General features: G+C 53.2%; 8 protein-coding genes across 8 annotated transcripts; 3 read left to right on the forward strand and 5 right to left on the reverse strand.

The window, feature by feature from the left end:
• Positions 1-86: 86 nt before the first annotated feature.
• Positions 87-2,013, reverse strand: AYL99_08185 (hypothetical protein; the record flags this gene model as incomplete). Its single annotated transcript, XM_018839693.1, has 6 exons — positions 87-202; positions 274-334; positions 412-1,254; positions 1,319-1,471; positions 1,546-1,668; positions 1,720-2,013. 6 exons carry the CDS (start codon positions 2,011-2,013, stop codon positions 87-89), a joined length of 1,590 nt encoding a protein of 529 aa, XP_018690814.1.
• A 1,226-nt stretch (positions 2,014-3,239) lies between these two features.
• AYL99_08186 (hypothetical protein) lies at positions 3,240-4,907 on the forward strand (the record flags this gene model as incomplete). Its single annotated transcript, XM_018839694.1, has 1 exon — positions 3,240-4,907. The coding sequence occupies one exon, from the start codon at positions 3,240-3,242 to the stop codon at positions 4,905-4,907; it is 1,668 nt and encodes a 555-aa protein (XP_018690815.1).
• A 675-nt stretch (positions 4,908-5,582) lies between these two features.
• Positions 5,583-8,078, reverse strand: AYL99_08187 (hypothetical protein; the record flags this gene model as incomplete). The annotated part of the gene is made up of 2 exons (XM_018839695.1): positions 5,583-6,020; positions 6,123-8,078. The coding sequence occupies 2 exons, from the start codon at positions 8,076-8,078 to the stop codon at positions 5,583-5,585; spliced, it is 2,394 nt and encodes a 797-aa protein (XP_018690816.1).
• A 435-nt stretch (positions 8,079-8,513) lies between these two features.
• AYL99_08188 (hypothetical protein) lies at positions 8,514-9,011 on the reverse strand (the record flags this gene model as incomplete). The annotated part of the gene is made up of 1 exon (XM_018839696.1): positions 8,514-9,011. The coding sequence occupies one exon, from the start codon at positions 9,009-9,011 to the stop codon at positions 8,514-8,516; it is 498 nt and encodes a 165-aa protein (XP_018690817.1).
• An 800-nt stretch (positions 9,012-9,811) lies between these two features.
• On the reverse strand, positions 9,812-11,497 carry AYL99_08189 (MFS transporter, DHA1 family, multidrug resistance protein; the record flags this gene model as incomplete). The annotated part of the gene is made up of 5 exons (XM_018839697.1): positions 9,812-9,957; positions 10,025-10,145; positions 10,202-10,854; positions 10,913-11,295; positions 11,355-11,497. The coding sequence occupies 5 exons, from the start codon at positions 11,495-11,497 to the stop codon at positions 9,812-9,814; spliced, it is 1,446 nt and encodes a 481-aa protein (XP_018690818.1).
• Positions 11,498-12,255: 758 nt separating this feature from the next.
• On the reverse strand, positions 12,256-12,876 carry AYL99_08190 (hypothetical protein; the record flags this gene model as incomplete). Its single annotated transcript, XM_018839698.1, has 1 exon — positions 12,256-12,876. The coding sequence occupies one exon, from the start codon at positions 12,874-12,876 to the stop codon at positions 12,256-12,258; it is 621 nt and encodes a 206-aa protein (XP_018690819.1).
• A 918-nt stretch (positions 12,877-13,794) lies between these two features.
• AYL99_08191 (hypothetical protein) lies at positions 13,795-15,192 on the forward strand (the record flags this gene model as incomplete). Its single annotated transcript, XM_018839699.1, has 3 exons — positions 13,795-13,896; positions 13,946-14,150; positions 14,207-15,192. 3 exons carry the CDS (start codon positions 13,795-13,797, stop codon positions 15,190-15,192), a joined length of 1,293 nt encoding a protein of 430 aa, XP_018690820.1.
• Positions 15,193-16,031: 839 nt separating this feature from the next.
• AYL99_08192 (hypothetical protein) lies at positions 16,032-17,540 on the forward strand (the record flags this gene model as incomplete). Its single annotated transcript, XM_018839700.1, has 2 exons — positions 16,032-16,188; positions 16,285-17,540. 2 exons carry the CDS (start codon positions 16,032-16,034, stop codon positions 17,538-17,540), a joined length of 1,413 nt encoding a protein of 470 aa, XP_018690821.1.
• Between the last annotated feature and the right edge of the window lie 721 nt (positions 17,541-18,261).

Genomic DNA, 18,261 nt, shown 5'->3' on the forward strand with positions numbered 1-18,261 from the left:
TGGGATCTCTCAGGACAACTTGTTATCTCTGTCAAATCTGGAGAAAAACTGGCATAACACTTCTGTCCCTGTAACACACGAACCCTTTACGCTCTCAGGGCTTGATCAATAACCTCTGTTGCCATTAATACTTCTTCGTCCTGGAAGCGCCATCCGACAATTTGCAAACTGCACGGCGCACCGTCAACGGGAGCAGCATCATCTAAAACCCAATGAACCGGGGGAATTAGCAAGTTTCAATATATCATCTGGAGATTTGCCAGTGTCACTTACAGCCACCAACAGAGTCCACAGTCTTATCGGCCTTGAGAAATGGCACGACGGCGGCGGGAAACTGGACATTATCAGCAGGTGAGGGATCGAGGGGCGGCCACCTCAGAGTATTTTCCAATGAGATGACATGGTACATACGTCAAGGAGATTCCAGATCACGGTGTACACCGGCATACCGAAAGTGTCGTGTGGAACGGCAGTTGCGTGAGCACCAGGGCACAGCAGCACATCCATTCCCGTAGCTTGCCACTGGCAAAGCCATTCTTCCCGGTACTCACTCAGCGCCGTATTGGAGTCCCACACATCATCGATATTATATTTCCTCGACTGGACCAGGTTTCTGGTCGAAGTATGGGCCAGAGACGCAATGGGGTCTTCGACGTTTTTCAGATGGGACAAGGGCGTCATCTCGTTGTCCATGCTGAAAAAGCCCCCAGCAATGACCGCCGCCTTTCGAACCGACGGCAGACTCGGGCACAGCTTGATATGATGTCCCGCTGCTCTGAGCTTCGCAGCTGCTGATTCCAGGGCACGCGTGACTGGTGGTGCCAGTGGGTAGTCTTTGTCGCCGAGCATGAGGCCAATCCTCAGCAACTTCCGCGGCACATGTCGCCACGGCACAGCTAGCGAGGAAGAATCGCGGGTCCATGGTCTGCTCTGGATGACGACTTTGAAGAAATACGACAGGTCTGCAGCGCTGGACGCAATCGGCCCTGCCGCCGGTACTATGCCGGGAGAGCCTTTTCTTGCAGAGAACTGTTGTTTCCCGAATGGAATGCGATCCGCGGTGGGCTTGAAGCCGTAGGCACCACAGCAAGCCGGGGGGACTCTGATCGAACCGCCGATGTCTGTTCCCACGCCTAGGATAGATCCGCGGAAGCTGACGAGAGCTCCCTCGCCGCCACTGCTGCCGCCAGCGGTCAAGCTCAACTTGTGCGGATTCATGGTTCGACCAAACACGTGGTTTACTGATTCCATTGTCTGGATTCGATCATTAGCCCTTCTTCCCTGTACAAACTGAACACATGTCAAACCGCCATCTCACCAACATTGTCTGAGGGACATTTGTCTTGACATAAAGCACGGCTCCAGCGGCCAAGAGGATGTCGATCAATATAGAATTGTGGTCCGAGACAGGCTTCGTGAGATATGAAACATAACCAAGGGTGGCAGCTTGGCCCTTTACCATGAAACAATCCTAGATTGGCAAGCTTTTCAGTCACTTGCAGTCGTTGCACGATAAACCTTCATCGTTCAAAGACCGATGCTCACCTTGACACTGATGGGCAACCCGTGAAACGGACCAAGAGGTTTTCCTTCTCTTGAAAGATACTCGTCTAGGTACTTTGCACGTTCCAGAGCTTCCGCGAACATTATCTCTGTCAAACAGTTTGTCTGAAGTCGATTACTCCCATGCTCTGTTCCGTATTCCATAACATAACGTACCAACTGCTGTGCAATGGCTGCACGCTTACAGAAAGCTGTCGTAACCTCCAATGAAGAGATCCTTCCAGTTGCTATCATGTGTAGGAGACTCTCAACCGTGTGATTCTCTGTCAAGCCCACTTGGTCCGCTGTCAGAAGCTCGTGGGTTCGCAGCAGGTCGAAGGCGTTGAGATCGGAGGTAGGCGATATGTTCTTGGTGATTTCTTCCGGAAGACGCCATTCTGCTGGGATTCGAGAGTCGCGGTCCCGGAGCTTCTCCTCAACAAGGGCCGGCCAGTTGGTGGTATACGCCATGGGAATCGATCAATGAAAGGAAAGGAAAAGGGGGGTTGTCGCCCTGGTGAAACTGGCGACACTGAATAGAATACTCTGTGCCGGTCCATTTCGACGCGGTATCCCGGCAGTCTGCCCTTAAATACAACTCGGACGCCAAAAATATCGGAGGGCGAGTCATTCCAAGATCCATAACAGCTTGACTTTCGAGGATTGCATATGTAGATAGGGCGAACAGCGAGTTCTGGCCAATGGCACCACTTCCCGCCACCGACGGTAGTGGTCGTCAGAGAATGCGACTAGGGTCTCGCCATGTTGGGTATTTGGCCAACGGCAGCATCTCCCGCGAGACGTCCTTCGTGGTTGGTCTCCACAGGGCATCGTTGGCGAGTTCTTCATCTTGTGAGAGAGTCGAGGGAGTCAGAGATGATTTTCTCTCAAGACCCTATCATAGGAACAAGGCATCCGGAGATAAAGCAGCTCTTCACCTGTGAAGGTGGTATCCTAGTCTAGCGTAGGCTGGATCATGATCGACCATAATTAGATTGATCAATAGTAGAAGGGCCGGAAAACCAAGTGACTGAGAGGCGGGCAATGTTGACAATCGTAGGTATATAGTATATTTTCCTCCATCAGATGCAGTGGTTCTCGAACTACATCAGATTCTCGAAGTTCGACTACGACCCACCCAAGCATTACTCGGGAGGAAAGCCCTTGGCCAAGACTGTGACACCTTGTATCTCCGTTTCATTGCTGACCTCATGCTCTCTTGCTCATGACACTCCAAAAGAAAACAAAGGAAAAGAAAAAGCTAACTACTGGCACCTCGGACTTCATCGAACCACACACAGCTCCGGTCGACGATTTACATATGTATATACAAACTGCGTCGCCTGTTCGCCGTCTTTTCCCGTCCCAGCCTCCCAGCTCCACATTTTCAACCCCATGTCTCTCCAGCTTCGACCGAGGTTATATTATGTCGGAAATCATTACCCTCCTCCTGCAGCTTCAACAATGCCTATCGCCTACGAAGTCCATGGAGGGAAGACTGGATCGTGGATGTCTCCGAAGTACATCCTGCCACCCCCCCAACCAACCGGGCGATAGCCCGAGGACTCGGCTTTATGCTGAACGCCGCCCAGTTGGACTGATATCCCTCCAAGATTCCCTCTATTGTCCTCGACTCTATACTACTGCTGTGTCTCTCAATTGATCTTTTTTTTTGCTGAAAAGTCACGGCAGCAAACATGCCTTACACGTCGCCTTACCCTCCATTAGATATTCCAAAATGTAATATCCTCTCATATGTCTTCCCCCCAGAGAAGACGCCATCCGACAAACCACTATGGATGGATGCCGAGAACCCTTCCCACAGTCTTTCGCCAGCCCAGATGCTGTTGTGGGTCAAGAGATTCGCTGTTGGTCTTGATCGACTTGGCGTCAAACAGCAACAGGCGGTCATGGTTTTTACGCCAAATCATATTTATGTCCCAATGGTGTATCTCGCCGCTGCCGGATCGAAGCGCTTCTTTACCGGCGCCAATCCTATCTACACGGTCCAGGAGGTCGCCCACCAGATGAAGGCAATTGAAGCAGCGGTCGTGCTCATCCATCCATCCTTGCTCGACACCGGTCTGGCTGCAGCCAAACAAGCCAACATCCCCCTGAACAGGCTTTTCATCTTCTCGGATTCCGAATCTCCAACCACACACGGCGTCAGGGATTGGCGGTCAATGGTCGCCTCAGAAGCCGAGGCCGAGTCTTGGAAATGGGATCCTCTTGAAGGAGACGCCGCCCTGCAAACGGTTGCCGCCATTAATTTCTCTAGTGGAACCACTGGTCTGCCCAAAGGCGTGTGCATCACGCATCGCAACCTCATTTCGAACGCGGCGCAAACAATCTTCAACAAGTACGAGGGCACTCAGTACTCTGAAAAAGATCCCGGTCCTGAGCGTTGGCTTGCATTTCTCCCCTTGTATCATGCCTACTCGCAGTTGTGGACCATCAACATTGCCTGCCGGCTTCAAGTCCCCGTCTATGTCATGCCCAAGTTTGTGTACGAAGACTTCTTGAGGCACATCGAAAAATATAGAATCACGACCCTGCAGTTGGTCCCGCCTGTTCTTGTCATGCTGAGCAAACGACCCGAGACGGTTAAATACGACATCAGCAGCCTCCAACAAATTCTCTGTGGCGCCGCTCCGCTAAAAAGTGATTTACAGAACGAAATCATGAACCGATTCAACGTTGTTGTGGTTCAGGGCTGGGGCATGACTGAGACGACATGTGCCGGCATCATGATGCCAGGCATGACCAAGGACCTGACCGGCTCGATCGGTTATCTCCTACCCAACACCGAGGCGAAGCTCATAGATGACGACGGCAACGAAGTGACCGTGGAAGGCGAACCGGGTGAACTCTGGCTGAGAGGACCGCAGATGCTGCTTGGCTATTGGAGAAACGAACAAGCCACCAAAGAGAGCAAGACGGAAGACGGCTGGTTCAAGACCGGAGACGTTGCCGTCTGCAAGGGCAGCAAGTGGTGGATCGTCGACAGGAAGAAGGAGCTCATCAAAGTCAACGGATTGCAAGTTGCACCGGCAGAATTAGAGGCGGTCCTGCTTGAGCATGACGATGTCGCAGATGCAGCAGCCGTGGGAATCACTGTCCACGGTGAAGAGCTCCCACGAGCCTATGTAGTTCTGCAAGAGCGGGCCAAGGGCAAGACGACCGAGGAGGACATCAAGGCTTTCGTGGCGAGCAAGGTAGCCCGGCACAAACGGCTAGCTGGCGGCGTCAAGTTCATCGACGAAGTGCCCAAGCTTGCTAGCGGCAAGATTGTGCGCAAATTGATGAAGGAGTGGGCGAAGAGGGATGCAGCGGAGGTGGAAAGGACCGTGAAAGCGAGACTATAGAGAAGACTTGGAAATCGGTCTTCAGTCCTTACGTACCTGGGATACAGACATCTGCAAGTGGCCCAGTCTGATGTGGACATAGAGAGAGGTCAACAACACACTGTCATCGTTCTGCGGGCTACAAGTTTGGGCCCAAGGCCTTTCAGCATGTGGCTCAGTTCATATGGTTGGATGGAGAAGACAGAGAGCTTCCTATCCACGGCGAAATGGTCCTTCGAAGCAGGCTTGAGACAGAGAGACTCGAATGGTAATGGTCCTTCCGTTGTCGCGAAACATTCGGTCCCATACCAACAACGCCAATTGCCCGTTCGAAGTCATGATCAAATCAAATAGTCAATGGGAGATAATAGAAGGATGCACCGGTGGTAGGTACGTTTAATATGATGGTTACAGTACGAGGTTTAGAGAGCCCGTAATCTGGTGGTAGGAAGAATTGAGCAATCTACATATCTCGGGCAGCGATGCCTCACCTCCTTCCATATCTCTCACCTTTTCTAATATCAGTCGTGTCTTCTCCAATACAGGAACCAAAGAAATGGGTATCGCTGCAGGTGGAAAGATCGAGCAAGTAATCGTGAGGGACCATCGGTCGGTAGGACCTTGGCAACAAGAGAGCTTAGCAGCTCACTGGTCATAACTCGTTCTTTGCTCACAGCAAAATATGGGCATCACTGTTCAAAACTCCAGCTCGACTTTCGCCTCCCCTGTTCTTGCTCCGTTCTTATCCGCACCAACGTCGTCCCCGGGCTTTTTGTCCTTTGGTCTCCCCTTCCTATCCACCCTCTCGTCTCGGGGGTCGAACCCGCCATTGCCCCAGAGCGCCCACTCGGGCGTGGCGCGGCAATAGTCCTCGGGCGCAAAGTCCCTGCCGCTTTCCAGCAGATCAAAAAACTTGGCGTAGTCGATGAGCGTGTGCCACTTCTGGTCGATGAGGAAGCGCTTGCTCGCGATCAGCACGCAGCAGCTGTGTGCGTGCTCGGCGGCGATGCCGTACTCGAGACCTCTCTTCGCGAGGGCTTGGTCGAGGGCTTCGACGAACGCGACCACTTCCTCGTAAAATGGCACGTTCTGCATCGTCAGACCGGCGCCGGCGGAAGAGCTGGTACCGCAGTACTGTCGGGGCAAGACTTGTTAGATATGTGCCAAACAATGCTATAGAAAGGAAGTATGACAAAGATCATCCGGAACGAATGATTTCAGCGGGGCAGGACTTACTGTGACGCCCTTTATCTCGACGAAGCAGGGTAGCCCCTTCGCCACAAGATGGGCATACCCTTCGACCTCGTCGTCAATGTTGAATCCCTTGACCAGTGTCAGACGGAAAACGGTGCGTTGTACGAAACGCTTCTCCCGTAAAATGTCCAGGCACGAATTGAACCGTTCCCAAAAATCCCGGTGCAGAGGTCGGTCGATCTTGCGCAGACTGTCTTTATTGCTGGCGTCGATGCTAACGTAGAGTTGCGTGACACGGCGCAGGTCACGCAGCTGCTGCGGATGCTGAGCGTTGCAGACGAGGAAACTCGATATCTTCTCGCCATGCAGGAGTCCCACGAACTCATTGATGCGTGGGTAGAAGATCGGCTCGCCCACCAAGCTCAAAGCACAATGTCGAATGCGCATCGCCTCTTCGAACCTTTCGGCCCGGACGCCGGGGACGCCGCGCATCATTTTGATTTTCTTGTAATGGCCTTCTTTCGCTCCCTCGAAGATCAGCTGGGGGTCATCTACCTGCCAGCGCCAGGTCGTCGACACCGGGTTGGTGCCGTGCCTCCAGCAAAAGACGCATTTGTTGCTGCATGACAGCGACGGGGTGGTTTCCATGCACAGATGGGAGGCAATCCCGTAGAAGGAATTCTTGTAGCAGGATCCGCGGCCACGAAGGGCGGACTTGGTCCAACGGCAGATTTTCACCCCCGAATGGGTGCCCACGATGGTGTACCCCTGCTTGGTCAGAGCTGCGTGAGTCGGAGATTCTTTGGGAACCATGGCCTTCAGCGTCCCCGGTGCCGATGGCGGAGAGCTGTAGGTGGTGAAGTCAACGGCCAATGGAGCGGCATAGGAGCTAGCCTTACCACCCACATCCTCGAGGTCTGTGGTGTTTGCAAGCTTCCGTCTCTTGTTGCGACCAGAGTCAGGGAATTCAACCTCTTCATCATCCCCTTGTTCTGGCTCGTCCTCGTCACCGCTTTCCACAGGTTCCCCGCTTCCAGGAACTCCTTCACCGAGCGCACCTGTCTTGCTCACCTCCATGAGAACGCCGCACACGCCACCCGTCCAGTCCTTCAGCGACTTATCGACATTGCTCTTCACGTCTCCAAGTCCCAATGGGTAGGCCCTCTTCCTGCCAGTCAATTTGGCCATCCACTTGTCGACCTCTACCGCTTGCGAGCAGAATCCTTTCTCTTCAGAGGGCCAGCCTTCTTTGTCACCGATACCAAATATGGTGTAGCCTGCCAATGTAGATAACGGTGCCGTGTCGATGCGGAAGTCATTGTGCGTCTCGTCTAGATGCGCGAGGAAGGTGTTTAGGATGGTGTCGATATCGTAGGAAGGTATTAAAAGAAGGTAAAAGTATGAGACGTCTGCACTCGGCGCGGGTGTCTTTGGTCCTGAAATGAAGTAGTCGTCGAGATCAACATATGAGAGATCGTATACTTGAGGCCTAAGAATCGCGGGCTGAGCGAGAGAGACTTCCTCGAGATCTGTCGCAACCTGCTTCGAAAGCCGTTCAGTAGTTCCAGTCAAGGACGAGAAGAAGATCAGTGGCTGTATCTGAGAAGACTCTCGTCGTCTCTGCAGGACCGCCTGTCCTCCTCTCGAACCTGCCGGCTTGCGGCCAGTCACAACGCGGGCTGCAGCCGCTGCAGTTCGAGGTTTTCGAGCCTGGCCAGATGTGAGCGAAGAGCTGTCCCGTGAAGAAACATCAACCCTTTCATCCTTTGCCACCTGGACATGGGTATCGTCATTCTGTGCGGGCCACTCTGCCTTCTGCAGGGTCAGAGAGTCGCGCTGTGCAATCTTGCGGGCATGCCTGCGTCGCACGATGACCGCGAAAACGCAGAGCCCAAGAAGAGTTGACAGAACAACACGGTTCTCGTGCCAGCAAGTCAACAGGCGATCCAGCCAGTCGGCCAGGATGACTGGCGTCGCTCCAGCTTCACCGAGATCCATGGCGACAGGATTGTCTGGTGCAATCACTTGGACGGGCAAAATTCTCTCAACGCCAGAGTGGGATGTCGCAGGCGGCGTTCCCGCTTCCGCTCCGGCTTCCGCTTTCTGGGGTGCCCGGAGTTTCTTGGCGCATCCATCCACCTTGACTGTACCGAGTATTTGCACCGCCCTCTTCAATCTCGCTATTACGCCTAACACTGAATGGGCAGATACTGTACCAGGTAATGGCAAGAACATGATAACATGATGGCAGGTGAGGACCCAGAGACCCAGCTGCTTCATTTAGCTGGCTATCTGCACAATCACACCTCACAGCGCCAGCTCGATTCCATATCCCCTTTTGACCATCATCATAAGATCAATTCGAGCCCTGTAATCCCAATACACTCTCTGTCTTTGAGGTCCCTACCGTACATTGCCATGTTGTCTTCGTCATCAGAAAGGCCAGTCCTTGAGGCACTCCCAACCCAAAAATGCCGCAATCACGGTACTCACCACCATGGGCGGAACAAAGAAATAAACATAGCACAGCAGCATGTTGGCAAAGTTGCTAACGAACAGGATCCACTTCAACATGCTCAACAGCTCCTTCAGAGACAATTCCCCACTGCCGTTGTCGTCGTCGACCTTCTTCACCTCTCCTTTCGCCTCGCTCCACGCTGATGAAGCATGTGGCTTCGTTCCAGGAAAGGAGCTCAAGACCCACGATACCGCCGCGCTCGTGAACAAAAATACGGTCATACCGAGACCGAATCCCATGTAAAAGTCGTGCAAGGTCCTCCGACTGCCCATGAAATCGAATCTGACGGTCTGCATGGCGGAGAAAACGGCGTTGCCTTCCACGCCAAAGTCTGAAGGGAGGAGGAGACCGCCAATTGTGTGAGTGCTCGCGAAGAAGACGAGTAGTGGAGTGGTGAACTTGTAAGTATTCATCTCAGAGAGTCTCGTGAAAGGGGAGGATGGAGATGGAGAGGCTGTGTTGGATTCAATCCGTGCTGTTGAAGGCTTGGAACGTGCGGATCGGCGTGTTGAGACAGTCATGGCTGACGCATCCCTCTGCAAGTAGGGTGTCTTATATCAACAGCCAGCAATTCATTCACACACTGATCAGCTTCCGACCATGAGTTCTTCAATCCCTGGCACTGGCAGATTGAGAAGGAGATACCTTGCATCAATCGAACAACGTTCAGGGTCTTGGGCTTCAACCCGAGACTATGCCGGGAGCAGCATAGTTGCCTCGTATTCGTACTCTCCTTAATTTTGGCCGCCTGTATCTTGGAAGATACGATTTGCATTGGAACAGCAATAAGGCATTGGATATCACCGTAAACACTCCCCAATTGACATGAACAGCAGCAGTGCGGAAGAGACGCTGGATATGAAACGTCGACAAAGCCGCTTAGGTAACCCCGCTGAGTCAGCCCGGTCGCCTACAGCTGTTCAGGGGCACAGCCTTGCAGAGCATTGCGACTTCCCCCTCTGCGTGAAATGACGGCAGACGTGGTCCAAGTGGTTCAGCAGAAATGAGCGTTGCTGATCATTCCTTTTTTTTCTACCTTAGATTGCATCTATATATGCCGGACGGCCGCCATATCCATCGGACGCCACACTCTTCTCCCCTTTCCGGTAATCATTTCCTCGTCGTGTCCAGATAAAGAATCTTCTCTCTACTCGGGATGTGACCCTTTCCAGGTGTCGAGTCTCAAACAGAACAGGTATGTAAATGTCTACTTCTAGTACGCACTCAGAGATATGGCGCGGCGACTCCGGCTGCGGATATATGGTCCCCATCTATACAAGACCCAGGGGATGGGCACCATTGCGACAGAACAGGCTCCCAGAATACTGGTGGCCTTACCGGTACCCAAATTTTCATACACTATAGCACAGAAAAAGCGTTAGTATTCCTGGGCTCCATCGTCTCCGACTTTTTCAACAAAACTTACTCTGCACGGCGAAAAGAGGGAAAGCTGCCGCGAATCCGTACCGGGCAAAAGCGTTCGCGGCCGTAGCTGAAGCACCGAAAGTCGGTCCGTAGATGTTGACGAGGTAACTGATGGCAGAAATCTGGAAATCAACGTCAGGAGATCTGTCAAGGGTCGGGGATAGGGGGATTTGCTTACGAAGATACAGAGATTGCCCCACGCGAACGGGATCAATGCACACACGGGACTCGCCCAGTGCACATCTGGTCGGACGGTCCAGGCAAACCAAAACAGGCCGATCGGGATGCCGACGCTGCCACACATGGCAGGCCAGAGGATATCTTCGAGCTGATTCGGCCGCGGCGCCTGGGCAAGTTTCCGCTTTTTGGCCAAAACCAAGTCGAACCCGACACTCGTAGTAGTGGCCAGGAGGCAGCCGATAGCGATGGCAACGAACGAGAGTCCTGACTGGCCCTGGCCGAAGCCATAGGTCCTCGACAACGACCACGGGACCGCCGGGAAGAAGTTGTACAGGATGCCAAAGTTCAGAGCCACGTAGAGGCTGAGAAAGAGCACGATTGGCTCAGTCACTTGCATTGATAGCGGCCGGCCGAGAGTGGTGGACATCCAGGCCTTAACGGCCTTGAGGATGTCTGAGACCTGGACAGAGTCCGATGCAGCATTTGAGTCCGCATCCACTTTTGCCTTTTCCACCTTCTTCAATATGGCCTTTTTATACGTTTCACACATTCCCACTGCCCAGATGTACGTGAGCAGCGCGAGAAAGACGGACACCCATTCGAGCCACCTCCAGCCTTTGTGCTCCTCGACGAAGCCGCCTATCACAGGGCCTGTGTTGGCGCCCTCACATCAGCAATTCGATTTGTTACGGGTGTCAACTCAACATACCCAAGCTAGGCCCGAGGTTGGGCGCCATCACGAAGACCGACGTGGCCCGATTCCTGTACCGGGGCTGCCATATATCTGCAATTGTTCCTCCACCAACGCTCAAAGCAGGACTTCCGAAGAACCCCGCAAAGAAGCGACAGACGAGTACCGATGCAAGGCTATCAGAGACCGCCGCCCCGACCAGAAACAGCGCGGCGATTGGGAGGCTGAGCCGGTAGATCACGAGCCTGCCGACTGTCTCGCTCAACGGCGCCGCGACAATGGGTCCAAAGGCCAACCCCAGACAGAACAGCGACACTCCGAGGAGGGAGACTGTCGAAGAGACATGGTACTTTTGCATCAGTTCTCGGTAGCCAGAAGAGTAGATCGAGGACATAAAGGTACTGAGAAACTCGTCAATGATCTTCTCGTATGAGCTTGGCTTGGATGCGTATCAACATACATGGTAAAGGCATATGCCGCGCAGATACTGGTGTGGTAGAGTTTCTTGCGCAGACGCCAGTTGTTCGGATTCTCAGGGCTGTCTTTCCACTGATCTCGCGGTTCATCACCCTGGTCCTCGACCATAGGCGGCTTGACATCCATGGCGATCTTGGGACTGGTGCACTTTTGGCCGTTCTTTCTGTTTCATTCACTTGACGGCGGTGGTTGGCAGCGCAGCTTGTGTGCCAAGTATGGCTTCTATTCGAGAACGCACCAGATCCAAGAATCTAATGTACCGACGCTCAGCCCAGCCCATGCCGCCTGATAACTAATCTTGGGTCCAGCAACAGCCCCTTCGCACTGGCATAGTTCCTCCCTACCTCCCTCGCTCGCTCGCTCGCTTGGGCGTCGTCCGTCCGGCAACACGTTACAGCCTGCATCGTGCGCCAGGACGGCGAAGTCTCGGTCATGCAATCCGTCAATAAAGATCCGGAGAGTGACCGGTATAGTTCAAATTGGGGTATTCCTAGGTGGCAGTGGGTGACAGCTGTTCCCAGGGAGGATTGGTAATCAGATCCCAATTGGTCAAAGATGCCGCTGGAGCCGTCGACGTACTTGATTTATAAGCATCCATCCGTCTGGGCACAGCATTGCTGTTTTCCTTCCTTGTTGCATGGAACTATTCACATGTCCTAGATGGGAGAGAGGGAAATGTGGCTTGAGGGGCTCATATGCCCTCTGAAAGAAGAGTTATTTGTACGATCTGTGCCTTTCATATGGACTTTTTCAAGTGAACAGCAGGAGAAACAGAGCAGTGCCCGTGGCAACTGCTACTTCACTCCAGCTTTTCGATACCGTTATGGTTCTTACAAGGACTAGGAGCTACTGCGTAAGTCTGGCTGGCAACGTCCGCAAATAGTTCACAAATTAGCACCTTTCTGATCCTTGATCTTCGCCAACCACTGGTTGAAAGTCGTGACTTCTTCGAACAGTGTCGGCCACACCACCTCCCCAGCTTCCTTGAGTTTGTTGCTGAAGCCCGCCGTGCAGTCCGAGAGCATAGTTACCGTGTAACCCAGCTCAATAGCTTCTCTGGCCGTGGCCTCGAGACAGGTGTTGGCGACCATCCCTGCCATGACCAGATGATGTATTTCTCGCTGGCGCAACTGGTAATCGAGATCCGTGTTGCGGAAAGAGCTGGAATTCCAATGTCTGCTCACGACGACGTCTCCATTGCTGACACTTGGCTCCAATCCCTCGATGATATTAGCTCCCCAGCCAGCAAACGTCCCCTTGTCTCTGTTGCGAACGTGGTTCGCACGCATATGTAGCCAGCCCGCGTAGGTGCCATCTTGGGTACTTTGGTGAAGGCCGTAGTAGATAGGAATGTTCGCCGCACGAGCACCGTTTACAAGCTGGCGGATGTTGGCTAGGGTGCCGGTCGTGTCCAAGCTCTCTTTCAACAGTGGATACAGTTTGCCATCAGGATGTAAGAACTCGTTGAGAGGATCAACCAGCACCAGAGCTTGACGTGTGGTCATCTCGGTCAAAGAAGTCGCACAGGAGGGCGGGAAAGAGCTTCGATCCAATGATTTTTTGATAAGGATGGTTTTAAAGCAAGAATCTGTGTCTCGGATTAGGCCTGCTTGACTGGCTCACCTTTTAATCTACACGAGTGGCTGAAAGGAGATCCAACACTGCTGAAATGATTAGTATGTCAGCGAATGTTAAATGCCGAGGCGGCCATTGGATATATGCGGATAGGAGCGCTCTTATAGCCTCTTAGAGACATCAGCCCCTTGCGTCGATAGAACTTTTCAATCCATTGTCCATATCCGCCATAGCATGTACTGCTCCACGTGGAGTCTAGCAATTTGCTGCATGAACGGAATGAAAGTCGGAGGTGGGTGATGATTTGTCAGCTTTCCCTCCTGGTGTTCCCTGTTGCTGCCAACAGTGCTCGCCTGCGACATCGGTTGGTCATTTCTTGATGTCAACTAACCTGTCTGGAGCTGTGCCACGGTCCCTGTTCGTCTCAGGCTGCTGACAGTTCGTCTGGGAGAAGCATCGCTTTGTATGACTGTCAGCCTCAGGGAGGAGTCGGTCTTTCCACCCACCAATAGATAAGGACCACAATAGATCAGTTGAGGTCGTTGATTCCAAGGCTGTGACCCTCTCGAAAGAGAACGACAAAGACCAAGTAGATGTTGGGGGATGCCCTGGTGGCGCCTGTTCAGTCGAACGAGGCTGTTGATGTAAAGGGGACAGCCCCGGCAGAAACTGGAAGCTGACAAATCACGATTGTGTGGAAAACATGCGACTTCTTGCCAGGGGATTCGTAAATCCTAGTAATCCAGAGACTGACCTTGGACATTCTCGACTACGAGTGCCTCCTGAACCCATTCTCTCCCTCTTCACTGGTTCTTGCTGCAAAGTCCCAGCTGTACACGTGCACAATCATGTCCACAGGAAGCAGTGGGAGACGCCGACACGCTGCAAAGCGCAGGAAGATTGACGCGACAGACACGATCGCAGTCCCAGAAGACGGCGAAGGCAGACTTGTTCGAGTATTGGACCGTGACTCAAAGGGCCCATGGCTAACCTCAGCAGTCAGATGCACGGAAGTCGCGCGTCGAACAGGCAGCCGGACTGCCAGCATCCCCCTCTGAGAGACCGCTCCCCGAAGCCGTACCGATCGTGCGTCCTCCAGATGCGCCCTTCCGGCCTGGCGCGATACCGCTGTGGGTTGTGCGCGGCGCAGAAGGCAAGAAGCAGTTGGTATCGGAGATGGTGCCTGGATGCCGGCATTGGCGGAGTAGGTGTCTCCCTGAATAATCAAGGCTCAGGATATGCTGACACATTGTTGTCGAGTTGGGGACCCCAATGTTCCTTGGTGCTTCGAGTGCAAGAAAGAGGGCGACGTGATGGGGTGTAAGACCTGCAAGCGGTCATATCATGCGGCTTGCCTGGGCGAGTCAGGACCTGCAGAAGATGCCTCGACAAATGCGTTCTACTGCCCGACTTGTGTCCAGCGCGGTTGGGATATGCGCCCGCCGGCGGACATTTTACCGCTGACACCTCTCTCTTCCCGCGAGAGCAGTCCTGTGCCACAGATTACAAGGCCAAACGCAAGTCCAAAAGTCGCAATCGCCGCTGAGCCTCGCCAGCAATCAGAGCAAACGACGGTGTCACGGCACGAAAGCTATGCGTACCCCGACCTTGGCCCAAGGATCCGTGAAGGGTCAGCTCGTGAAGCATCTGTCCCAGTTCCGGACCGAGGACAATCACAAGAGCTGTTTAGAAACGACTACAGTGCATCATCCAGAGCTTCCTCGGGTCCGATGGTCACAGCCTACCTGCAACAGCAGACTGTGTTGAAGGATACACGAGAAGACCACCATTCACCATCCCTCCGATCCCCCATGGTCGCTGAAAGTACTGTTAACCAAGCAAATGCCGCGTCGCGGTCGACCAAGGCAAAATCCAGGTACCAAACAATGCCTGACGAGGTGGACCAAGCGCTCACAGTCATTTATCGCGAGTTAGAGTCTGTGGCTGCGATGAAGCAAGACATTGCAGTCCTTCAGGATCGGCTGAGAGCCACTGAACAAGCGCGGCAGATTTTGGAAGGTCGTCTGGCTCTTGAACGCTCAGGCGGAATGGCCGTTGCCAGCAAGGATGCCGAGATCAAATCTCTGAACCAGCGGCTTGCTGAGCTGAGACAAGGCAACGAGAAGCTTGTCGAAGAAAATGCTATGCTGAAGCAACGCATGATGGATCAACAGAAGTCCAGTCAAGCTGGCCTGGAGGAGATGGAAGCCCTGAAAGCGAGTCTTCGCCGGCTCCTTGGTAACTGAGAGCGTACGGCTCCGACCAAGTGCAGCGCATTTACTAATGATTCTACACTTTCTCAGATGGACACTCAATCACTCTAAGCTGTAGGTTCTCGAAACTAATGAAATGGCCCTTTTTTACCTGCAGATCAAGACATTCCGGTCTGTGAGGTTGAGATCAGAGCCTTGCCAGAACGCAACAGACCTAGCCATTGCTGCCCTGTCTAGAGTCCTGTTTATATGTATTGGCAATGGACCTGACAACATGCGAGCCAATTCTCTGCCACTATTCAACGTGCCCGACTGCGATAACTGTCACATTGAAAGGTGTCTAACTTTCAGCTGGGATCTTGTGGAGTGTCGATATCAACGTGGCCTAGCGAGACAGATCTGGCAATCATGAGGCCTTCTTTGCGAACAGCTCGGTCATCTGCGACTGGTGCACTTGCAAGGCCGAAGCAGACACAGACCAAATGCGTACTGCCACACCACGTAGTCCTGGACCGAAGTGGCTGACTGGTCATCATGAGAGTTCCCGCCTTGGGTGTGGACTATGTATGTATGTACTGTAAGTCAATAGGTGCGTACCTTATTCAAGGTGCGTATTCGTCAGTAACACGCCCGCCGCGTATAGACAAAAGCCACTTTGGGAATACGATTTGTCATAAACGCTGCATACCGTTGTGCACTTGGCTCCTTTTCCCCTCTCCCTTTTAGTAGATGAGCAGGGGTTTTCGTTCCAGAGAATCTACCTCACGAGCGAGCGTTTCTGCTGCTATTAATATTGTCCTACCCAGGAGGAAAGGGAAAGTATAGAAACTTTTGAAACTTCAAGAGAGGAGAGAGAAAGAGACCTGCCTGACATGGGTGAGAACTTTGATCCGCTCGTCACGAAGACAGCAGGCTTAGCAGTCCGCAATGGCGAGGACGGCCACGATGAGCCTACTCGAACGGCATTGGGCAGATCCATGAGAGATAAACACTTCCTCTTCGCAAAGGACTATGTCAATCTGAACCACGGTATTGTTCACTGCCTACCACTCCTCTTTGGCCCCTTGGGAGAGACCTCCCGTCCTAACCATCATCCCCAACCCTAACAACTTGACTTTGTTGTAGGCTCCTTTGGGGGCTATCCTCGTCCGGTCCAGAATGCCCTCCGCCACTATCAAGAAACAGCAGAAGCAGAACCTGACAGGTTCATCCGCTACACTTACCCGCAACTGCTGCGCAAGAGTCGAGCCCTGCTCGCCGACATGCTCCACTGTCCGGTCGACGAGCTGGTTCTATGCGCTAACGCCACGACCGCCACCAACACCGTCCTCCAGAACCTCCGGTGGGAGGAGGGCGACAAAATCGTCTACACCTCCGGCGTGTATGGGGCCCTGGAGAAGACCATCCACTACGTCGTCGAAACGACTCCAGCAAACAGCGTAAGGATCGAGTTGGATCTGCCTCAAAGTGACGACAAAATCTTGAAACTCTTTCGAGAGATATTGATGGAAGAAAAGCGCAAGTGTGAGCAAACCGGGAAAGGTCGTGTTCGGTTGGCCGTCTTCGACACCATCGTCAGCGTTCCTGGTGTGCGGGTGCCGTTTGAAAGGCTCGTACAGCTGTGCCGACAAGAAGGCGTGTTGAGCCTGGTCGACGCTGCGCATGGAGTGGGCCACATCGCCCTCAACCTCACCGAGCTGGACCCGGATTTCCTGGTCACCAATTGCCACAAGTGGCTATTCGTCCCCCGGTCCGTCGCGGCTTTCTTCGTGCCGGAAAGGAACCAGCACTTGATCCGCACGACGCTTCCGACATCCCACGGGTTTCGGCCACTGGGATGCAACGAAATCCACAGTCCGATGCCCGTCTCGGACGAAACGAACCCCATGGTGCGGCAGTTCGAGTACTTTGGGACCATTGACGGCGCGGCTTACTGCTGCGTCGAAGAAGCAATTCGCTTTCGCAACGAGGTGTGTGGCGGTGAAGAAGCTATTCGCACGTATTGCACCTCCCTAGCGAAGAAGTCGGAGGAGATCTTGGTTGAAACCCTGGGGACAGAAACGTTCGACATTCCAAAGACGCATCGAGTTTTCTTTGCCCATGCTCGGCTGCCAATTTCCGTAGGGGCGGGAGATGGGTTCAACGTGCCCCCGAGCGACATTCCAGCCGTTACCAATTTCATGGAAAGGGAGTTTGTGGAAAGATACCGGACTTTCATGTACGTGCTGTTCCATCGAGGGGCCTGGTGGGTGCGCTTGTCCGTCACGGTCTATGTTGATCTAGAGGATTGCAAATATGCGGCTCTCATCTTGAAGGACTTGAGTGACAGGATATGTAGAGGAGAGTATCTGGCGACCAGCCCAGCAGCGGGAGAGAGGTGATTTTGGTATTCGTTCCTTCCGACGGTTTGGACCAGCATTGAGAAGATGATCTGATGCAAATAGCATGTCAAGTGCAAAGGGTAGCTTTCCCTATGATAGTCGCAAGCTGGAGGTTGAGAGTCGATTCTCACAAGCTGCCGGAGGAGAAACGTGTTCCAAAGGAAATGGGGATCGGTCTCCTTTTTTCGAAAGCAGCCCAACCATTATCCGGATCATATATATTGTCACCTCATTCCTTGCAGCAACAAAGTGTCGCACCATTCGTGGGCCGTTCATGACCGTAAATATGCGAGTCAAGATTTCCAGAGTTCGCTGAGTCGACCATCCTTGTCTCTCTTACGCCTGCAGAGAGGCTCGCAAGTCTCGAGCCCACCCCAATGCCCTTCGTCGAAGATCTCTCCGCTTGCACCCATGACGTCCCCACAGTCAAGAAGCAAAGTCCGCACAATCGCGCCTTTGCTTGGATCCCGTTGCTGCACATGAGGAAGACGTCGGAATAACCTCCTTCTATGAGTAGATCCAGGAAATACTGGCAGATCTCATACTCCGAGGTTAGCATTCATTAGCATCCAAAAATCCCTACGACACTATTCGCCCTGCGTCCTGCATCTCACTCTTGGGAGGTTCCAGCACAGTGGAAGTAAGCGCTTCTGGAGCACAATCATCCCCGCTGCGACATGCATATTTACCTTCAAGGCACATAGGTAATTGAGGCCCTTTC

Source organism: Fonsecaea erecta, assembly GCF_001651985.1.
Source record: "Fonsecaea erecta strain CBS 125763 chromosome Unknown Scaff7, whole genome shotgun sequence".
NCBI lineage: Eukaryota > Fungi > Ascomycota > Eurotiomycetes > Chaetothyriales > Herpotrichiellaceae > Fonsecaea > Fonsecaea erecta.